This window comes from Lithobates pipiens, unplaced genomic scaffold, assembly GCF_037356315.1.
Source record: "Lithobates pipiens isolate NorthernLeopardFrog02 unplaced genomic scaffold, aLitPip1_a1.2 Scaffold_8, whole genome shotgun sequence".
NCBI classification, from domain to species: Eukaryota; Metazoa; Chordata; class Amphibia; order Anura; family Ranidae; genus Lithobates; species Lithobates pipiens.
The window spans coordinates 688,586,133-688,610,811 of NW_027507903.1; the positions used below are offsets into that span (position 1 = coordinate 688,586,133).

The window sequence follows — 24,679 nt, forward strand, 5'->3', positions numbered from 1 at the left end:
ATGTTCCCAGAGACTGGGAGGTTACAAACTCCTGGTCCTGGACAACGTGTTGCTGAGGCATCGGTCAGAAGGAGCGGTGGAGAAGGTGGTTGTCTGACCCATGCTTTCAGACAATTTTTTAGTCCGCAGTACCAACGTATGATCGGTTCCAGCAACCATCGCCAGCGTCTGATTTACATGGTGCAGGAATACCTAGGGGCAAGGTCAGACTTGGACACCTTTCCCACCGAAAATCCTTTGGCTTACTGGGTCTTGAGGATGGATCACTGGCCAGAGCTTGCACAGTATGCAATTGAGCTACTGGCAGTCTTGGATCACCCACAGCTATCAAGCACCTGAAGCTGATGTAACCGAATATTTTTTTTTTTAAATATCACATCCCTTCAAGACTGCCTATTCTGATGCTGAGTGACTGTCCTGTTATGTTGATTGTCTATCCTCTTCCTCCTCCGCTGATATGTTGGAATAACATTTTTGGTTCTGGGTGATGCCATCAGCCTAATTTTTCTGCCCATGTTTAACAGGGGCGTTTAATTACAATTTTTGATGCAATGCTTTGCAGCAGGGCTAATGCCTGCACTAAATCTAGAGTATATGGGAGAGGTTGCAGTGTCGTGGCACCAGCACCAGTGCCAGGAGCACAATTTTTCAGCCCCTGTTTAACAGGGACATGTAATTACAATTCTTGATATAATATTTCACAGGAGGGCCCGTTCCTGTGCCCACCCAGAGTAACTGTGAGGACTTATAGTGTTGTGGCACCAGCACCACAACCACCAAAGGTCAATTTTTCTACCACTGTTCAACAATGGCATGTAATTACAATTCTTGATATAATTGTTCACAGCAGGGTGCTCCAGCGCCCACCAAGAGTCACTTTGAGGGCTTACAATGTTGTGGCAAAACCAACACCTTGTTCTGCCATTTCTGCAGAGCATATAGGGCAGGCCCCTACTTTCAAACATCCAACTTACAAATATCTCCTACTTGCAAATCGAAGGAGACAACAGCAAGTGAGATAAAAAAAAAAAGACGGACGGCAAAACAAATTATACAGGGGTAATAACCCTTCCCTATGTTTTCCAAAAAGCTTAAAAATAGTTTTTTTGACTGGAGCTACACTTTAAAAATGTACCAGTTGAAAATTACAAACAGATTCAACTTAACACAACAAATCTACACAGTCCCTGTCTTGTTTGCACCGTCTGTATACTGCTGTTCTGAGTATATAGGGCCTGGGGGCCACACGCAGTTCATTTTTTTTATATGGGTACGGGATTCCCCTTAATATCCGTACAAGACCCAAAGGGGCTGATAATGGGCAGGGAGGGCTACCCATGCCAATTTTCTCAATGATTTTCAACCATATTGCAGGATCCAGATATAACATTAAAACCGCAAGCAGTTTGAAATGACGTTATTTCTGTTAAATGTCATTTTGTGCAGGAACTGTTCTAAACACGGGAAACACATGGCACTTCACAGGCATACTATAGACACCCCCAGGCACGATATTTAAAGGAATATTTCTCTTTTTTTCACTTTAATCGTCATTAAAATCAGTGCTCCCGCCAAAATGGCCGTTTTTAAAACTTTTTTTTGCATTGACCCATGTCCCCTGGGGCAGGAGCCAGGTCCCCAAACCCTTTATAGGACAGTATCTTGCATATTAGCCGTTAAAATTAGCACTTTTAATTTCGAGCGTTCGAGTCCCATAGACTTCAATGGGGTTCTAACGTTCGTACGAATTTGGGGTCCGTTCGAAAGTTCTGGTGCGAACCGAACCAGGGGGTGTTTTCGGCTCATCCCTAGACACAACCATATAATTAAATAGAAAAATGGGGATATGAGATATCAAAAAACACTTTGTGGCTAAGTAGTGGATAGCTCAAGTATATTGATATAAAAAAGGTGCCATCATCCTTAATGAATAAAATTACAGAAGAAAAATGAGTAGGGACTTTGGGATTTTAAAGGCACCAGTATAGGTTCAAAAAATTAGAAAAGTAATAAGTTAGTATTCTTTATATATAAATTTATTCAAGAATAGAAAGACATACATGATAGGAAAAGTTAAAAAGATTTTTTGACACAAAGAATATGTCCACACATATTAAGATCTACATCAGATACACATCGCAATCCAGAAAATACAAAAGTTCAAAATCTATACAGGAGAACTGGTCACCCAACAGTGGAGCATATAGATTGATGTATATGGGTGCTATGGTGAAGAGCTGATGTAGAATCCACAGAACTTGCCCGACATGTTTCGCGTTGTTGGAGAAAACGCTTCTTCTGGGGCGTGAGTAAAAAAACACTTCAAAGTTCAAAAAAAGAGACAGAATACATAAATACATCTTACAGATAAATTACAGAGTTTTAAATAAAACATATATGTTACTGCATGCATATTGCTCAGAAATGTATATAAAGCACAAATGTATATAGAGATATAAAAACAATACTTGTCAGAGGGGGACCATGCGGACTTAGGGGCCATGTGCACCGGACGTATATAGGGCACTGTGGGGGCATATACGTTGGATATGAAAATATTAATTAAGGATAAATTTATTTAATTATTTTTTTAATTTAGGGAGTAATGCATTAATTAATATATATATATATGTGTTCTCCAACAACGCAAAACATGTCGGGCAAGTTCTGTGGACTCTACATCAGCTCTTCACCATAGCACCCATATACATCAATCTATATGCTCCACTGTTGGGTGACCAGTTCTCCTGTATAGATTTTGAACTTTTGTATTTTCTGGATTGCGATGTGTATCTGATGTAGATCTTCATATGTGTGGACATATTCTTTGTGTTAAAAAATCTTTTTAACGTTTCCTATCATGTATGTCTTTCTATTCTTGAATAAATTTATATATAAAGAATACTAACTTATTACTTTTCAAATTTTTTTAACCTATACTGGTGCCTTTAAAATTCCAAAGTCCCTACTCATTTTTCTTTTGTAATTTTACAACCATATAATTGCTAGCGTCAAGGAAGGCATGTGCCTCATGAGAGACTGGCATATCATTCCCACTGGCACCGCGGAAGGGGACGGGATGAAACTCTCATATCTAACAAAGAGGATTCAGACGCTGAAACTGGCTGACAATTTGGCTCATAAGCCACTACCTTCATTAACTCTGTTGGCCCAGGGGATGGCGATGTTGATTTATCCCCTTACCTAAACACCTAAGTTGAGTCGTTGTTTTACCGCACAGATTCTAACCAGAATCACAACCTGTTACTCTGGTGTGTTACAACCGATTAATCCACCTCCGTTTTACCTCACTTAATTTTTACTTTTTTGTCTGTTTTTTTTTCCTTTCTTTTCCTTTTCTTTCTTACTAACCATCATCTAAGAAGTAATCCAGGAGACTTCCTAGAACTACCTTCCGGACTCAGCAGTCATCACTCCAACACCTACCAAAACCTCACTTTCTGGGGAAACCAGCCACACGCCTGTGACAGGTAACGTGTAATACGCTAATATAAACATAACTGCAGTAAATCAGCCCCACTAATCACCATAGGATGCCTTTCAATATCTCTTCACTCAATGTTAAAGGACTGAATAGCACTCAAAAAAGACAGATGACATAGAGAGAAGCTATTAAGCTTCACAGTGATATCTTTTGCATACAAGAGACCCATTTCTGTTCTCTCAAATCCCCAGTTTTTCAGCACTGTAAATACCCACATGTTTACACGGCCAACGGCCCCAAAAAAAAAGGGGGAGTAGTCTCAGACTCAGTCCAATTTAAAGAACTGGATGTTTATATGGATAGCTTGGGCAGATATATAATACTGACATGTGAAACTGATAATACTGTATACACTTTGGTTAACATATATCTACCTAACACAAAGCAGTTAAAGATTTTGAATAAAATATGGAAGAAAGTATCTTCAATGAGACAAGGATCTACTATCCTATGCGGAGATTTCAATACTGTGAAAGAGAGAGAGAGATGGACGTTTCTGACTGATCTAAATCCCGACATAGAAGAGTTTCTTTGGACCGTTTCCTCTCTTTGTCGGGTTTTTATGATGTATGGAGATGCCAGCACGCATCAGAGAAAGACTTTTCCTTTTTTTCAAATGCTCATAATTCATATTCTCACATAGATCTGTTCTTGGTAGACAAATTTATGTTGCAAAAAAATTGACCAATCAGAAATACATTGTATTACGTGGACTGATCATGCACCAATTTCCATTGACATGGGGGATCGCCCAGCCGAAACCAGAGCAAACAGATGGCATAATAATATTTATTATCGCAACCTGCAAATTTAGAAGCTATACGCTCAGCACTTACGTAGTTTTTTGCCATTAACGCTCCCTCGGTTGGTGATCCCTTCACGCTGTGGAATGCACATAAAGTGAATATTAGAGGTTTGCTCATTCAGATGAGCGCTAAATTTAAAAAACAGCAATCACAAAAACTGGAAGAGCTACTAACTAAGATAAAACACTTAGAAACTATTAATAAGCAAAACCCCTCCCTAAAACTTAGAGATGCACTATTCGTCACTAGGCAAGAGTTGAGATGTCACCCGATAGCCCAACATATCCACCAGCTTCGCTCTTTAAAAGCTCGTACTTACAGATGTGGCAATAAAGCTGGGAAAACATTAGCAAACCAACTAAAGGAAAAAATACACACACAGAAAATATCTTATATTTGTAACCCTAAAACTAAAAGAATAGAAAAGTCACAAACCCTAAAGAAATTTTGGATGCCTTTAGTGATTATTACGAAGCATTGTATAATCTTAAAAATGACCAAGACACTCCCCAACTCAATGACGATATAATTGCGGACTTCCTGACATCAGTGAATCTACCTACTGTATCCCAAGCAAACTTAGACAAATTGAACCAACAACGACCCAAGAAATAGAACAAATGATAAAGACCCTTCCACATAATAAGTCACCAGGCCCAGACGGTTACTCTTCAGAATATTATCAGTTATTTAGTAACATCTTATCACCATACCTACAAATTTTATTTGACACTGCCACGGCTGTAGCTGGTTTTCCCTCAGAAATGCTCACCGCCACAATTATTACACTGCCCAAACCAGGTAAAGAACCTAACATGCCGCAAAACTTCACGCCCATCTCATTGTTAAATGCAGATGTGAAGTTATACGCCAAGCTATTAGCACACAGATTGACAAATATACTGCCCCAATTAATAAATTATGATCAGGTGGGTTTTGTGTCGGGCTGACAAACGACAGACGCTACTAGGAGAATGCTTAATATTCCACATATAGCGGAAAAAGAAAGAAGGCCTTCTCTGCTCCTCACGTTGGATGCAGAGAAGGCCTTCGATAGAGTACACTGGGGTACCTTAGAGGGGTATTGGGGAAGTTTGGCTTCTCCGGCCTGATACGAGATGCAATACTGGCTCTATATTCCTCCCCGTCAGCATATGTGTATACGGAGGGAATGTTCTCCAAATAATTTCAAATCACGAACGGAACAAGGCAGGGTTGCCCCATGTCCCCATTAATTTTTGCACTAATAATGGAACCCTTGGCAGAGAAAATCAGATCTGACCACTCCATACAAGGCATAGCATCACAATCGTACCAGCATAAAATTACATTATTTGCTGACGATGTAATATTATCACTCTCTAACCCAATCAAATATCTACCTGCAGTCCACAGTATTCTCCAACAATTTGACAGAATATTCTATTACAAAGTAAACGCAATAAGTTCAAACATACTAGGTATAAGAGTAAACAAAAGAGTAGAAAATCATTTACAAGAGATTCTCCCATATCCATGGACCACACCGTCCATTACCTATTTGGGTATCAGCTCACATGTCCACTCTCTAAATTATACCAAGGAAACTATGTATCACTCATTGACAAATGCCAGAAAGAACTCTCAAGAATTCAAAAGTTTTACCTATCCTGGTCCGGACGGTTAGCAGCATATAAAATGCTAAATCAGCCAAAAATTCTTTATGTCTTCAGAGCACTGCCAATTCAAATACCCGCTAATTTCTTTACAACAATACAAAAACAACTGTTGAGTTTTGTGTGAGGGGGTGGGGCGGGGCGAGGTGCTCTCCTTTCATACAAAATAAACATAAAAATGCAGGGGGTATGGGCCTGCCAATACTGAAGGGTTATTTCACAGCACTTGTTATTGACCAGATTAAAAATTGGTTTGTTAAACCAGTCGTCAAACCATGGTGCCAACTAGAATTTACTAGATTTCAATCACCTTCACCCCTTTCATTTCTCATGGCCTCTGTCATACCTACAGCTAACCAAACCACACACCACCCCACAATTCAAGCATCGTGTAGGGCATGGCCTGAGATCAGCTTAGAAGGTTCAGCACATTACCCAATAGTCAAAGTCCCCATTCCTCTGGAATCCATCAAATGGTTAATCCCTAACATAGCATTGAATAAATGGCTTGAGAACAAAATAAGTAATATAGCGGGGGGCGGATCCGGCAGCCGGAGCGCATGGTGGTGTGAGAGGAGAGCTTCGTCACAGCGGACTTCACACAGCGGCTCACAGTGAACCTGCATGCCCAAATTCGGTATCCTCTGGTAGGGGAATACCTCAGGCACACACCGGTAGCCATGAATAAGCGAGAGGGGCCACGTAGGCTGACCGACTTCTTCCCGCCGGCGACGAGCAGAGAGGCCCAAGATGGCGCCCGCGAAGCACATGGCGCAGCGGCCTCCCCGGGACATGCTGCCCACGCAGATCGACCGGACCTGGGTGAGTCTCATCCCTCGCTCTCCCCAATGCCCCCCTCCCCATCCATAAGCCCAGTTAAGCAAAAACGCAGGCTGGGGGAGAAGGGGGACACCCAGGCAGATCTTGGACACCACTATGAAAGAGATGTTACAGATTCTAAGGGGGGCCCTGCAACATGATATGGCTGCGTTTGTACGTTCCACTAAGACAGAACTATCAGCAGTCAAAGAGAGAGTAACATATGTGGAATGTAAAATGGAGGAATTCACATTAGCACACAACGAACTGGTTGATGCTCACTTTGATGTTGAGAATGAAATTAAAGCTATGCGCCTCAGAATGGCGGATATTGAAGACAGGGCACGCAGAAACAATGTGAAATTCAGAGGAGTCCCAGAGACTGTTAAACCATCTGATCTTACTGCCTATCTACAAAAGCTTTTGTCTGCTGTCCTACCAGAGTTAGGGCCGGCAGATCTTATTATAGACCGAGCGCATAGACTGCCCAAGCCCTCCTTTTTATCCGAGCAGGTCCCCAGAGATGTAATCGCACGAATCCACTTCTTCCATGTAAAGGATCAACTAATGCGATTCGCTAGACAACACCCGTCCCTCCCGGACCCCTTCACAGGGATTTCTCTTTATGCAGATCTATTGCAAGCTACACTCGCGGCTAGGCACAACCTAGTCCCCATCACCAAGATTTTGCGTAATCATAAAATTTTGTACAAGTGGGGCTTTCCAGCTAAACTTATTTTGGAAATGCATAATGAAACACATGTGATTGCTTCCATAGAGAAAGGTATGGATCTTCTCAGAAAATGGCGCCTCCTCCCAACCACTGGAGAAGCGGCGGACCCGGATCCCCTTCATGACAGAAGGAACTATCATCGACTTAATAGAAGAAACAGATAAGTACAAGTTTGGCACCATAGTGATATGCTGTTGAGACTCCTTCTCGCGCCACTTTCTTGCCCCTTATACAGGCTATCACCCAAGTGCCTGTGATGTTGCAGTTACTTTGTCAGGTATCGGTTCACTTAAGCACCCGCTGAACGGCTACTAGTGTTTGTTTCTTTCCCCCCTTCTATTATTGCAGGATGAATCCTGTATCCAGTTCACTGGACCTTCCTATGATTGTTCTCCCCAAGTTACTTGTTGACCGCATGAGGTCCGACTCCCTGTTCCAAATTCCCCAACCATATCTGTCAGTGACATTGACACGTACTACACCTCTGAGCGTTCCTAACAAGTCCTCTGGAAATCTGCTATCGACATGCACTGCGATATTCTTTGCATACAAGAAACTCACTTCCCCAGTGCTAACCCACCTAGATGCACACATGGCAAATTCCCCCATGTATTTACTGCTAATGATCTGAAGAAAAAAATGGTGTTTTGATCGCTGTGAAGGACACTGTCTCTTTTTCTCTGTTGCAAGAATACATTGACCCCCGTGGTCAGTATATTATATTGATTGCTGAAATTAATCACTCTGTATATACGCTGGTAAATCTATATGTCAGATCCGCAAAGTCGTGCAAAAGGCAAAATCTCTGCAAAAGGGTAGCCTAATCATATGTGGTGATTTTAATATAGTACTGAATGCTGATCTTGACTCCTCCTCTGTGGCCCTCAGGCAGCGTCCCTGTCTAGACAGCTTTTGCCATGAAGAAAGACTTTTTGACCCTTGGCGCTTCACCAGGGCCACGGAGAGGGACTACACGTATTATTCTGCAATGCATAACAGCTACTCAAAGATTGATTACTTTCTCACGGATATGCATGTATTACAAAATGTGGTTAGATCGGATGTCCACAGCATCACCTGGTCAGACCATGCACCTGTGACACTTGAGGTTGTGGACTTTAATAAGACTACTAGCAGACCACTCTGGCGTAACAATACCTTTCTCCTGTCTCGCCCCATTATTAGGGACGAGATAGAAGCAAAGGTTAAGGAGTTCTTCCAAATAAAAGATACTGAGGAGTCCTCCCCAGCCATGATATGGTGCGCTCACAAGGCCTTCACCCGAGGTGTCCTCATACAGATAGCTTTGAGGGAACGCAAAAAGAAAACCCACCGCATAACACAGCTCCATAATAAAATTGCTGAACTGGAGAGTCTACACAAAAACCCGACTTTCACTTCCTCCACCCTACACCAACTGCTCACTCAATGTCGTGAAGATCTAAGACAAGAGATTAAAGTTGACCACGACTTATACTTTAAAAGACTGAAACTATCCTATTATTCACAGAATAACAAGGCAAGTAAGCTACTGGCTTCTCAACTCAAAAAAAGACAGGCTAAATCAAATCTACCATTCATCAGGCACCATAACTCACAACAGATTTTTCGCAATCCTAAAGACATAGCGAACGCCTTTAAAGATTACTACCACTCATTATATAACCTCGACCAGGACCCTGACACTCACCAGCCCTCTGACACAGAAATTGATAATTTCCTTCATAATCTGAAATTGCCAAAAATAGATACCCCCACACTGCTTGCTTTAAACTCCCCCATTACCTGTGAGGAAGTGACCGCAGTAATCAAAACGTTACCCATGCATAAATCCCCAGGGGCGGACGGCTTCTCGGCCGAATACTACAAAGTACTTACGACAACTCTGACCCCCAAACTAACGACTGTCTTCAACTCTGCTATGTCCACAGGTTCCTTTCCCAAGGAAATGCTACAAGCTATCGTAGTTACGATCCCGAAACCAGGCAAAGACAACTCCCTCCTCCAGAACTTTAGGCCAATCTCACTCTTGAACTCCGATTTAAAAATATATGCTAAAGTACTAGCAAATAGACTGATGAATATTACCCCTACCCTCCTAGGTTTAGATCAAGTGGGCTTTGTTAAAGTCAGGCAAGCACCAGATGGGACAAGACGGATGATCAACCTCCTATGATACACTGAAATTAACAACCTCCCTAGCGTATTTATAGCCTTAGACGCAGAAAAGGCCTTCAATAGGGTCAACTGGCCATATCTATCTATGACCCTACAGAAATTCGGGCTGTCAGGTAAAATCCACACAGCTATCATGTCCTTGTACTCCCATTCATCAGCAAGAGTTTATAACTCAGGCCTTCTCTCTGACCCTTTCAATCTCACTAATGGCACCAGACAAGGGTGTCCATTGTCCCCTATCATTTTCTCGCTTGTCATAGAACCGTTAGCGGAGAGTATCAGGAGAGCTGCAACTGTAAATGGAATTAAGATAGGTGCAGAAACCCATAAAATAGGACTATTTGCTGATGACGTCATTCTCACTGTCACAGACCCTGTCACATCCCTTACTGAAGTTCAAAATCTGATAAGTAACTTTGGGAAAGTATCCTTTTATAAGGTTAATACTAATAAATGCTATGCACTAGGGCTGCACTTATCATCGGATACCCAAAACAACCTAAAAATATTTTCCTGTGTAACTGGAACCCTCCCTCGATCACATATTTAGGGGTACAGCTTTCCCCCTCCGCTTCTGACACATACCTTCACAACTACCCCCCTGCTGAATAAACTAGCTGATGAAATGAACCACATAGCTAAATTACATCTCTCCTGGGTGGGAAGAATAGCGGCCTATCAAATGCAAATATTGCCTAAACTACTATACCATTTCAGGACGTTGCCAATCCCTATACCCTACAAGTTCTTTGCTCAACTAGCTAAAAATTTAAACAAATTTATATGGGCAGGTAAAAAACCTAGAATAGCCTTAGCGAAACTTTACAAACCTAAATACCTTGGTGGAATGGGACTCCCTAATGCACATGCCTACTATCAAGCAGTTATCTTGGACCAAATGAAATACTGGTTCTCCTGTCAATCCGACAATAAATGGTCGGATATAGAATGTACTATCACCCCTGGGCACGATCTTCCAGCTCTAGCTATGGCGGCTGGTATTCACCACAAACCAGCCACCCCCAACTACCCCACTGTACAAGCCACGCTTAAGGCATGGTCGGAGCTAACTCAAAGGAAAATCACTGACATACCGATGAGCAAACTATACATTCCCTTAGCAAGCTACCAATACCTCATACCCAATTTCTCAACTCATCACTGGAAACAATCAGGCAATCACTTTTTGCACCCCTCGATGGGCAAAGAGATTTAGCAGATCTATACAGGCTATACCAAATTAAGCATCATAATATGTCCAATGCAACTAATCCTGTAGAAATTCCGCAAGCATTGTGGGATTTCCTTCTAAACAAACGCTCTAACTGCAGAAAAGGGATTTTGCTCTTTTATAGACTAGCAAACCCTCTGTACCTGAACTCCAAATTGCCCTGCATGTTGCACTGGGAAAGAGAACTGGGGAAGGAATACTCATTCTCGCAATGGCATATGGCACTAAAATATAATGGGAAATCCTCTGCCTGTATAGATCATTGGGAAAATGCCCAGAAAATACTCCACCGATGGTATCTAACTCCACTACGCATCCATAAAATGCACACAGACACAACCCCTCTGTGCTGGAGGAATTGCCAGCACACTGGGAATCTTCTCCATACATTATAGAGCTGTGAAATTATCACCCCATATTGGAAGAAAGTAGAATCCTTGGTCAGAGAAATCACGCAATCCAGGTGTAATCTCGACCCAGGTTTGGCACTCCTCAGCCTTTCCATAGAACAGTTCCCCCCACTGCTGTGAAAAATAGTGATTAATATCCTTTATGCTGCCAGAATTTCGCTGACAAGACAATAAAGGTCCCCCACACCCCCTTCCTTAGAGGTGGTTATAGCCAGAGTAAACAATCTATATCTCATGGAAAAACTGTTAGCATACAAAGAAGGAAGAACTCCAGGTTTCCATAAATACTGGGAGACCTGGGATTCTTCCAAATACGCCTATCCGCATTTGTGACCTAGGTCAAAGATATATATATTGAACTATATCTTGGAACTAAGTTGCCATAATTTGGTACATGTTACATCCAGTTGCAGTGTAAGGAGAGGTAACCTCTCTCATTCTCAGCCAGGGGTAGTACCCAATGATGAATCCGTATCTTTGTTGTATTGAAGTTTCTTGTTTACTGTTTTCTCTATGCGCTATGAACAAGTTTTGCTGTAATAAGTAATAAATCTATTGAGATGCATACTTACTTGAGCCATCGCCCTTGACCCTCAGTAAGGTCAAGGGGAACTACTTTTCAGTTAATCCTACTCCAGTGTTAAGCCTGCTCACAGTGTGAACCCATATGGGGTTACAGGCTTGGCCTCCTAGAAGGCCATTTGAGGTTTTAATCCTATAATAGCTCTAATAGGATACTGTAGCTTCACTTCTTATGAGTATGCGGAACATTGTTTTAACTGTGTACAACAATGCTACCTTTCTCCATGTCTTATGTTTCATACATGTACCATGCAAAACGTAATAAAAACTTTTGGTTATAAAAAAAAAAAAAAGTAATATAGCAGATCTCACCACAGGGGATAAAATAAGGCCTTTCACATACATTCAGCAAAAATTCCGAATCCCAAACACAGAAATCTTTACCTACACAGATCGCTTCTTTGGTTCAAAGCATAAAAGTGACACATATCCCCATCATAGAAAAAATATGGAAATTCCTTCAGTCCTGCAACACCAAAGCTAAAAGGTATCAAATTAATATATAATTCTCTTCATTCTAAAGATGTCTTTCAGTAATATAATCCAATACTAAAGTGGGAAAGGCTTTCTCGGAAGCTCAATGGGAAAAAGCCATTAAATGCAACTATAAGTACTCTAGATGCTCAAACTATGAAGAATTAAATCAGAAACTTATGCAGAGGTGGTACTTTACTCCATACGTTGTAGCCAAATTCTCAAGGGACAATTCCAATCTGTGCTGGGGGGGGGGGGGCAGGTAGGTGCTCTTTTACATGTGGTCTGGGCCTGCCCTCTGCTCCGTAAATTTTGGTCAGATGTATTTAACCTGATTTCAAAAGTAAGCGGTAAACCTAATGTGGAACAAGCCATTCTGAGTTTAAACACAGCGGATCATCCCTGCTCCATTAGATCCATATTTACACATATCCTATTATCCTATCCTAAGCAAATGGAAGTCCAGCGAAATTCCTAAACTGATTGAGGTTTCAATTAAAGTGAAGATGATTGCTGAATATGAAAATATAATAGCTTGCAGAGAGGGGACATACCAAGCATATCAGTCCAATTGGTCTTCTTGGAAGAATTTCTCCAAAGCCCAGGAGAGACCGGTTCAGAAATAGTCTTCACTGAGCGGACGCTACTTTTCATCTTCATTTTTATTTTTTGTTGTTATCTTGTCTATTCTTTTCCTTATTCATACTTCACCTTGTTGTGTCGGTACTTTCAAGATCCAGTGATCCTGGCTCCATTTTCAGTACGTATTTAGTAGATGAGACTATATAAGTAAAATAGAGGGAGGAGTGTACCCCCTGAAGACACAGTGTGCCCCCAAAAAGGGGTGTCTGGGGGGTGCCCTTATCCCTGTGACCATGGGATAGATCCTGGTAATTCCTAAAGAAGCAGAATATATGTTGGAGCAAAAAAATCATGAAAGTAGATTACCCGCGACAATTAAGATCACCTCATACTGTTCATTGTTATAATTGTTGTACTATTTATTCTGTTAAGATTGTAAATGGAATTCTTCTGTAATCAGTAATTCTTCAATAAAAACCATGGAAATAAAATAGGGGATAGATTTATGACATTTTTATTATTATTTTATTAGTAATGGCAGCGATCGGCAAATTTTTATCATGACTGTAACATTATGGCGGACACACCGGACACTTTTGACACTATTTTGGCACCATTGTCATTTATACAACAATCAGTGCTATAAAAATGCACTGATTACTGTATAAATTACACTGGCAGTGAAGAGGTTAAACACTAGGGGGCAATCAAGGGGTTAAGTGTGTCCTAGGGAGTGATTCTATCTATGGGGGGATGAGCTATCTATGACAAGACTGCGATCACTGCTCCCAATGACAATGGGAGCAGTAGATCTCTGTCATGTCACTAGGCAAAATGGGGAAATGCCTTGTTTACATAGGCATCTCCCAGTTCTTCTGGTCCATGACACAATCACTGGACACCATCGAACATCGAGTCCAGGGGTCCCGCGGGCACAGAGCACATGGCACCCACAATGCCGCATCTTAAAGGGGACGTACCTATATGCCCACTCGCGCAGCCATGCTATTGTGCCGACGTATATTGTTGTGCACTGGTCGGCAAGCGGTTAAAATTACGGCTCCTTAAAAAATGGCCATTTTAAAAATGTTTTTGCATTGATACCTGTCCCCTGGGGCAGGACCCGGGTCTCCAAACACTTTTTATGGCAATAACTTACATATAAGCCTTTAAAATTAACAGTTTTTATTTTTCACATTCATGTCCCAATGGTGTTTGCATGTTCACACAAAGTTTTTGTGTGTTCGCAAGTTCTGGTGAGAACCGAACTGGGGGTTGTTCAGCTCATCCATAGTCAAGGGTACTAAAATCTGCTGTTTCCACCTGAATTCTGGGCTGGCCAATGAATGGGGGAGGTACAGGTGCTGCAGAAGTGATGGGCTGCTAATCAGGATTAGCAAACACATCAGGAAGGGCACTCTGGGCTCTACGGGCCTTTCTTTGAATTCTTGGTGGCTGCGGGGCACTTCTTGTGCTAGCCACCGCACCAGTCAGGTATACCTGACCATAGCAGGGACCAGTACCCCATCCTCAGAGCTATCTGTCAGGGTGCTCTCTACCAATTTGTATACTGAGCCTGAATCTGACAGTGAGGTCTCTTCAATGCTGTACATTTATAGGTACAGCTAGTGTGACTAACAGGTAAAAGAGCACCTGGTTGTCAGCGACTGCTTCAATCGCTACAAAAAATGAACTGTTAGTGATAGCAGGGATCAGGTGTGACTCTGCTAACACTGCAGTTTTGTGTGCTGTGTTTTGTAAGTGACAGTGATCTATTGATACTGCACTTGGGTGGGCTGGGCGGAGGGCTAAATGCAGGTGCTGGCAGGTATCTGGGCTGATTCTAATAACGCCACATTTTTGGGAACACTATACTATTCGGAATGCTAATATAGATCTGATCAGATCAAAGATATTGATCCGTTTAGATACTATACTAGTAATGGAGCTATATAGTGTGAGTGTTAGTGTACCTGGCACTAATCTGATGATGTCTGGGATTTACGCTGACTCTAACTGACACTAAAACCTAACTGATGTCACCCGTGACACTAATACAGTGGTCATAAAAGAGATCTGTACATTATACTAGTGACACTGTGACAGGGAGTGAAAGGGTTAACTCGGGGGGAGGTGATCAGAGGGTTAAACCTTTATTAGGGGGTTAATGGGGAGTACCCTAAACCTACCTGGGCCTACCACTAACTGCCCTAACACTGATTAGGGACACCAATAGTGACCAGTGAAAAATCTGAAAAATGCACTTGGTGACACTGTGACAGTGAGTGAAAGGGTGATCAATGGGTTAAATGTGTGCCTACGTGTCCTGGTGTCAGTGTAGTGTTGGTGTACTCACAGTAGATGTCTTCTCCTCACTTGCTGGAAACTAAAAGGTCTCCACGAGGGGAGATGACATCACTTCCTCTGCCTGTGTTTACATTACACATATAGAGGACAGTCTGCCATTCACCAGAACCGATCAGCAGGTCCTGCCCAGAAATCATTGACCTGGGCCTGTAGACTGATCGGTTCTGAAATCAATCCAATCGTTGTGGGGACGGTGGAGGGGGGGCGCACACCCCCCATACCCACACACGTGACCGACATACGATGACGGCGATTCACGCAGGAGAGCCAACCTGCCACAGTACAACTGTGTCGGCTGGTCGGGAACCGGTTAATGTATTTCCCCAATACTTACCTGAGCCTGATCCCCATCCAGCAATGTACACAAGAGCAGAGGCTCCCTTGGCTCTCTCCCTCCTCATTGGCTCAGACACAGCAGGGGGAGCCATTGGCAGAGGAGGACTTGAGGCTTTTTATGGCAGACAAGGACTCATAAAGGGGATGAGAGTTGGGGATGTTCATCATTTCTTCTAGTGATGGGGGAGGGGTAACTTTCCAGGATTTATAACTCCTATCCTGCAGAAGGGAGACAATGACAGATGATATTTCTGGAGTATGAGTTGTATTGTTATGGGACGGCCTTTTGTACAGAAGTGAGAACTGTCTGAGGTCTTTGTCTTCAGAGGAATGGATCGTGTTTTCTGTCTTTATTATGGTCCGGACAAAACATTCCATTCATAGATTTGTAAATATGAAATATTGGATATAAATAATTAGCATTTTCATTTTCAGCCAGCAGGTGGAGCTGAAATCTCTTTTCCACATGTTTACCTGCCTGTCCTTCCCGGATCACTGTACAATCCATGTTATTTACAGAGCTCAGTAGCTCAAGCTGTAATTTCTCTTTATAACTGAATGAGTCAGAGGAGGGGGAGGGGAGCAGTTTGCTGAAACCCACCGGAGGGACCTCACTGGACATTTCATGTGAAAATTGAGGATGAATTGATCCGTAGTGTCTGTAGCTACAGACGTCAGTGAGGTCTCGGTCACACGTGTGTCAGTACCATGTGATTATGTGACATTTATTCAGCATTTCTAAAGCCTGATAAGCGCCTTCCATGCCTGCCATGAATATTACAATGGCGGCACACAGTGCTGGTCACACAGGAGCGGTAGCGTTGTGTCGTGTTATAAATGAAGCCGCATGTCGCTGTCATGAGACATCCACACTTGTCAGTCGCCTCCATTCATTTCATGGTGATGTCCAATAATCGCTGGGCATTGGAGGACAGACAGCGGAGGCTCCGGTATCCCAGAATGCACTGGGAAATAATAGAGAAGTAGGACAGAGCAGCTCCGGTCACTTCTGGTTGTACAGAACAGCCGTGTGGTAACTCCAATAGCTTCTGTGTGCCGGCAAAATCCCCAACCAGCCGGCAATACTGACAGTGCCAGGCAGGGAATGTGTCACTGCACAGCCAAAAACCTCTTCCAATTATATATACTAATCAGCTGAACACAGAAGGATTCATCCACAAAATCCAACACCAAATACATAGAAAGACAACTGTGCAGCACTACAAGTGAGACTCCCTAAACCTAAAAATAGGATTTGTATTTCAAATGTTTAAACAATCCACACGTGTTTCAGCACAATTATACAGGAATATTACAATGTTAGAAAAAACAATATAAGTAAGATATTGTCAAAGTGCCCAATATTGCAGCATGATGAGTGAGACCACCCAAACTTTAGCATACTATGTACATGCAAAAAACCTACTTTGTAGTCGGCCACTTATGATTGGTGATGTGCAGTGACACCTCCCTTACAGGATAGCTATAAAGATATCTGTGCAGCACTAGAAGTGAGACTCCCAAAACCTTAAAGGGTTAATATTACATATTTTAAACAAACATCACAAATATACATGATGAAGCCCCGCCTAGGGCGTAACGTGTAAGGTGGAGACGTCATCACGCCTGTCAGATACACTAGGAGAGCCGCTGCTATACTGTTATGAAGGAGAGGAGGGTCGCCGGGCGCTCTGTGCATTCTTACATGGATATATTGTGATTCTATGTGAGGATATATTACATGTTATTATTAATAAACTATTAATGACCCGAGTATCCCAGCTATTGTGACACATACAAATAAAACAGATGTGGTAACAAGTCACCAAGCGGGTATTATCCTCAGACCGGGAAATCTGTCCTCCAGGGGGCAGGAGAGCGATAGTGAGTATGATGACATGGCGGCTGGTTTTCATTCTATAGAATTATTGTAATATATCCGAAATCCACATATCAGAGGAGATCATTTCCTCTATATCACTTCCCCTTTAGGCTCCTCCCACTAGAAGAACAACCCCTCCCCCAGACATTTCTCCAGCATTCTTATAGTGTTTTCAGAGCTTGATAAACACAATGAAGACACATGATAAATGTCATAGAAGTGTTACTGACCATTGCTTCCTTCTACATAATCATCAGACGTGTGAGCGAGTCCTAAGGGGGTCTATTTCATCCTATTTCCTGCTTGTTAGGAATATGGATGGTCATTCCATATGTACAGAGCCTGGTCACTGTTCTACTATAAGGGGAACCCCAAATCCCATGGATGAGATTACAAAGAGAAAGATTCCCTCAGAGAGAGGAGAAGACATGAGAAGTGGACAGGTGATGGAAGATTCTACATGGGTGAGGATGGAGGACACCCAGAGATAGAAGGAGACACTGAGAGACGGGAACAATCACAAGACGCCACATTTCCCCATCAGGGCACATCACACATTTCTCTTACCATAATTCCTGAATTTTACTCTCCGGGTTCATCAGAAAGGAAAGAGAATCCGACTTCCATTCATATCCTGAAGAGGAGGAATCTTCTTCTTCTGCTTTGTCCTCTCCCGGACAATCTTTACTGGAAATATTACACCACCAAAATCTAAAATCCAATAATGAGATAATAATTATCACCAAGAATGTATGACCTCTGACCCCAAGAATAACAATGTAACCCCAACATTTCCCTTCCACATGGCTGCCTTCCCTCCGGCTCTACAGCCTCATACTGGACCTGATGAGGACTTCTCATTGGTGGCTATGAGTGGTCTTTGAAGTCACACTCCAGACAAAACTTAAAGGAGGCCCCTGATATGTATACGGGGTCTCCGGCCTTCCTACACAGGGGTCTCCATTCAGCTTCTGGGAAATCCTGGAACACCACTTTGGTTCCAGATATAAAATGCAGTCCAGACATTCCCATCTCCGCCCACTTCTGCAGACAATTGGCTCCTCCAATGTTGGGATGATGATGTCACACCCCTGACATTATTTCCCTCCCCCACATCTCTGAACACGAAGCTTTCCCTCCAAATGTTCTGTGTGATAAATGGTATAATTGGGGGCAGGGAAAGGGTTAATGTGATGTAAATGATGTGATTGTTCCCAGAAGTTGTGTAGAAGGTGATATGTGGGAACCACCATTTAGCTCTGGTTCACACAGCACAACATGAAAGTCGCAGCCACTTCCAGCTTGACTTTGCTCTACAACTTCCCGGCGACCAGGTGCCACTTCAAAGTGACTTTACTGAGAAGCATTCCTATGTGACTTTGATGATCCGTGTTTATAGCGTGTTTTATCACATGACAAAACATGCGTCTGATAACCGTGATTGGGGCGTCATTAACAATCAGGCTGCATTTACATCTGCATGATTCTGAATGCACATCAACCGCCAGAAATTGTGTGCTTTGCCGCACGTTTCAGAAATGCGCTGCGACCGTGCATCACGCTTGTACTGCAAAAATGGCAAGGCGAGCGCGATGCATGTTTCCAAAACGTGTGGCAAAGCATGCGTTTTCCTGCAGGTTGCCGGGCATTCAGAAATGTTCAGACGCCAACAAATGGTATCGCAAGTGCAGCGTGTGTTGTCACACATTATCAAAATGCACAGCAAAGTATGCGTTTTCTTACGGGTTGGCGTGCGTTCAGAAACATGAAGATGCAGATGAATGGTAACACAAGTGTGATGTGCATTGTCACACAAAACACGCAGAAAAGCATGCGTTTTCTTGTGGGTTGCCGTCAGTTGTAAATACGTTTCCATTCATTCACATCTGTACATTTCCAACTGCACAGCAACCTGCAAGAAAATGCATGCTTTGCTGTGCGTTTCATAAATGTGCGACAATGTGCATCACACTTGTGTTATTATTCATTTGCTTCTGCACATTTTTGAATGCATGACAGATGCAAGAATACATGCACTTTGCTGTATCTTTCAAAAATGCACAGCAAGGAGCATTGCTTTTGCATTACCATTCATTTACATCTGCGCATGCGTGGCGTGCGTTGCTGTGCATTTTTCAGACATATGAAAAAGCGCACATTTTCTGTGTGGGTCGCCTCGTATTCGGAAACACGCAGATATGAATGCCGGCTGATTGTTAATGACACCCCAATCACAGTTATCAGACGCATGTTTTGCTGCCAAGATGCATGACGCTCCATGACTGAGAAGATTCTTGAGCTACTTTGGGGTGTTTGTTGCATGTCGGGCAGAACATTCCAGTGAATGGGCTCCCTATACACAATGTGTGATTACACATGAAAAATACACAAATAATGGAAGTGGGAATGTGTGTTTCCTCTACACTCAGGTGTGACTGGGATGTGATTGGAGGAAGATTTTAGGCAGCAAGGATGACCAGGGAGGAGAGGTGGGGGGTAAAGAAGCCTCAGAAGTCACAGCAAAGTCTTAAAGATTCAGACAAATGTGCGACTTTCTGGTGATTTTACATTGAAGTCTATGGGAGTCGTGCAGCACAAGAATCACACAAAAGTAGCGCAGGAAGTATTTTCTTTTGTTGCAATGACTCAAATCGCAGAAATTAAGACAACACCCAATAAAATCTTTGTGTTTTCACCTGACCTGCGACTTTACATGTCATCAGAATGTCGCTGGAAAATTGCTGTAGTGTGAAGCAGGGCTTAGGGCTGAGGAAAGTGTGAGTTCCCAGGACTTCTAACAAGTGTGGTAGATGGAGAACATGTCTGATAATCACCGTTATACTGTATGCAGGTTCCTGCCCATTCTCTGAATTCAGTTAGGATATCCTCACACTCACTTACCTGACATCCTGACTCCTGTGTAGGAATGGAGATAGAAGTTTCTGGCACTCTGGATCCACAGTGAGATATAGAAAATGTAAAGACTGAAAACTTTCTCTCTTCAAAGTCTTCAAGCAATAGATCAGCTGCTTGGAATAATTCCTGTCCATCCACAAGTGATCAGTACGTGAACCGCGCAGAGACAAATCTGTACAACCCGACATGACTCTCCTAATGAAGTCCTCATCCTGAGTCTCATACAGACAGAAGATGGTCTGAGTATAGAAAGTCTGATTGATGTCCTTCATGGTCCATTTTCTCATTGCAGGTTTGGCTCGGAGTGAGATGGAGATTCCTGTGACCTCTGAGAATGTCTTCACCTGATTTTCATTTAAGAGACCAAACAGGAATTGTAGAGATAATGATAAATGTGAGGAATGTGAGTAATATGAACTGAAGTCATTGAGTGATTTCCCTTCACAGATCTCCGGGAGGAAAGTACCTTCCATAGACCCAGACCCATCATCCATCCCATAATAGAGAGCAGCAAGGAACTCCTGTACACTCAGGTGGATGAAGCTGTAGCAGGTCTGGTGACGGACGTCCCAATGAAAGATGTTCTCATTCAGAAATACAGACTCCACCTCATCCAGAGAAAGTCCATGTCTTTCTAGATCTTTCTTCTCAAATAAGATTTGTTGGTTCAGAAGTCCCTGATTGGCCAGAGCACACAGCTTCTTCAGACAGGTTTGTTTCCGGTGTACAGACTGCTCCTTCTTGCTGTGATGGGTTAGTAAAACCTCCAGGTAGAGAAGATAAATTGAAGTCGTTGTCTTACACTGAATTACATCCAAATCTTTTCTTATTTCTTGTTTCATTACAGTGCAGACAATCCAGCATGTGATGGGGACGGCACACATGGTGTACACAACGTCATTGTCTTTTATTATACTGAGAACCTTGTCTGCATCTTCTTTATTTCCATAGAATTTATGGACATATTCCTCTCGATCGTCCCTTGTAAATCCCTGGATTTCCACATTGTGAGAATCATCGATGAATGTGTTAAGTTTCTCCATGGCCAGTGACCTTGTGGTGATGATCAGAGAAGATTCTGGGAGAACATGTCTCCTGAGCAAGCTTTGGAGAATTATTTCTTTGTGGGTTTCCATAGAAATGTCAGGACAACCCTCAGATTTCTCCTCCAGAGTCCACCTCAGTTCATCAAACCCATCAACTATGGTGAGAAGTTTTCTCTGACTTCCAGGATCCTTCAGAATAGACACCAGGTCATCTGAACTCAGTCTGCAGGTTCTGGATAAAAGTCCCACAAGACTTATGTTTTCAGGGATGGTGTTGATTTCTCTACAGCTCAGATAAAACACAAAATCAAACTTGTCTCGGTAGAGATCCCCAGAGGCCCAGTCCAGCATGATCTTCTTGGAGGTCATTGTTTTTCCAATCCCAGCAGGTCCTTGTAACACCACAATCTTAGGGATGAACCCACATTTATCAGGGTCAAAGAGGGCCTGGATTGTGGTTGGGGATCTTTTCTCCATGATCTGTAGATGTCTTCTGTCTGAACTCCTTATTTCTTCTTCTTTTCCCTCTTTATTCTGGGGTCCCTTTATCATCAATAAATTGGTGAATCTTTCCTGTAGATGAACAGTCTCCCCCATACGGGAATTATATTCTTTAATCTTCTGGAACTTCTCAGATTCTCTGTGTTCCTTACTGATGTCTTTATGAGAGAAATGAGAATATTTTATTCCTCATACACACATGAAATATTACAATGCAGAAAAACCCACAATGGGGTATGGGAGGGAATTGGGACTATACAATACCCAGGAAATAATGAAGATAGATGGAAATGATTAGTGATGGGCCGAACACCCCCGTTTGGTTTGCACCAGAACATCTCAAATAGGCAAAAGGTTCTAGCAAACGTGAACCCTATTAAAGTCTATGGGACACGAACGTGATAATTTAAAGGCTTATATTCAAGTTATTGCCATAAAAAAATATATGGGGACCCGGGTCCTGCCCTGGGGGACATGTATCAATGCAAAAAAAGTTTTTTAAAACAATAGTTTTTTTTCAGGAGCAGTGATTTTAACCACTTCCCATCCCGCCCATAGTCATATGACGTCTGCAAGAGGGATCTCCCATCTTGGATGGGCATCATATGACGTCCTCGGCTTCCTTGCGGTATAAGGGCCGCATGCGGGCACTCACAATCAAGTGTTATAGAGTAGGACCGTGGATCTGTGTGTGTGAACGCACAGATCCAAGTCCTGTCAGAGGAGAGGGGACTGATCCTGTGTTCCGAGTACAGAGAAACACCGATCGGTCTCCTCCTCTTGTGAGACCCCTCCCCCTAGAGATAGAATCACTCCCTAGGTAACACATTTAACCCCTTGATTGCCTCTAGTGTTAACCCCTTCCCTGCCAGTGACATTTATACAGTAATCATTTTCATAGCACTGATTGCTGTATAAATGCCAATGGTCCCAAAATAGTGTCAAAATGTCACAGCCATAATAAAATATTTGAGTGGGTTCTCCTCTGTCCATAAGGGCCTGGTAAGGATTTTAAGGGGAACTTCGTGCAAAAATGTAAAAAAAAAATATGGGGGGTCCCCCCAAAATCCATATCAGACCCTTTTCCACATGACCTCTGTAACAGAACCCACTGTCAGTGTGTGTTTTGGAGGGGCTGTGGGCTCGCCTCCTACCCACAGACTATGGCCCAGTGGAGAACGTGAGATTTGGAGGGCTATTTGACATCTCCCACCACCTGGAGTAGTTTACAGCTATCTAAACCTATTGGCTCGGCTAAATATAATGTAATGTAATGTAATGCTATATCTCTTCTCCCCCACCCCCCTCTTGTTGCTGTGTTTAATTGTGTTGGGTCATGGTATGTAGACAAAGGTCTGGACTGGAGACACATCTCAGCAGGGGATGTGTAAGGAGGGGCTGCCTGCTTATCATAATCCCTTCATGTGCTCCAACTGTAGTTGTTTGAATATACAATTGTTCAGTTCCCATTGGTTCTTCCTTGACCCCTACCCCCTCTATGACAAGGCTAAGGGGCGTGTCCCTAACTGTGTTTAAAGCGGTTGTATACCCACTGAGGGTTTTTTCAGACCTGCAAGGGAAAAGGCATAATGAGCTAGTATGCACCGCATACTAGCTCATTATGAAATACTTCCCTTAGAACGAGGCTCCGACATCTTGGCCGATCCATGCAGAGGGAGCTGACATGTTCCCTCGGCGTGTCTTCCGGGTATCACGGCTCCGGCGCTGTGAGTGGCCGAGCCGTGAAAGCGTCAGTCCCACACAAGCATGCGGGAGATTTCTTCCTGGCAGGGTCCGGCGCCTGCCGGGCTTTCAGCCGAGAATCCCCGGTGTGCATGTGCCGCTGCAGTCAGCGGCTCATTGCGAGGGGGAATATCACCTAAACCATACAAGTTTAGGAGACATTTTTTTTACCTGTAGGTAAGCCTTATTATAGGCTTACCTGTAGGTAAAAGTAAAAAAAAGACTATGCAACTGCTTTAAAGCTGGATGTTTTGTATTTTCAATAAACAGGTTATGCTCTGGATGTTTTAACCCTCAACACCTGTGTGGCTTGTCTTGTGATTGAGGGGTTAAGGGCTGTTATGGTGAATCTGCAGGCTGCGGGTGCATTTGGAGGACAGAAGACAAAGGTCTGGGGGAGGTTCTCATACAGGGGAACCGAGATCCATCACACCCTCAACCTGAGGGACGGATGCTTTGGGGCAGGGGGTCTCTGTACCCCCACCCCAGAGCACTATGTCCCCATGTTGGGGACAGGGGCTTCTTCCCAACAACCCTGGGCTGTAGTTGTCAGGGTCTGCGGGGGGCTTATCATAATCTGGAAGCCCTCTTTGACAAAGGGGCCACCGGATCCCTCCCCATATGTGAATAGGTATCAGGTATATTGTACCCTTACTCATTCACCCAAAAAAGTGTCAAAAAGTAAAAACCACAACATACAGTTTTTGACAATTCCTTAAATCAAATAAAATTAAGTCTTACCAGAAAGCCCCGTCCCCTTATTCAGGGAGGTCACAAAGCGCTTTGTTGGGTCTGTGATCCCCAGAAAAGATCTCCGGACATCTCTCTCCAGTATCCTCAGAAGATATACACCAGGAATGTCAGTCGATCGGGGCGTGGTGTTATAGAAAAGCCCAGAGCCGGAGTATATAGA

At 43.0% G+C, this 24,679-nt stretch overlaps 1 protein-coding gene across 9 annotated transcripts in view; it reads right to left on the reverse strand.

Annotated features, from left to right (window-relative positions):
• LOC143963511 (NACHT, LRR and PYD domains-containing protein 3-like) overlaps window positions 1-24,679 on the reverse strand; it is an 824,666-nt gene that overhangs the window by 59,152 nt on the left and 740,835 nt on the right. For all 9 annotated transcript variants that reach the window (XM_077473159.1, XM_077473160.1, XM_077473166.1 and 6 more), the window contains 2 exons: window positions 20,462-22,181; window positions 18,128-18,271 (listed from right to left, as the gene is read on the reverse strand). In XM_077473159.1, coding sequence (XP_077329285.1) covers window positions 18,128-18,271; window positions 20,462-22,181 — 1,864 coding nt within the window. The remainder of the gene's footprint in view (window positions 1-18,127; window positions 18,272-20,461; window positions 22,182-24,679) is intronic.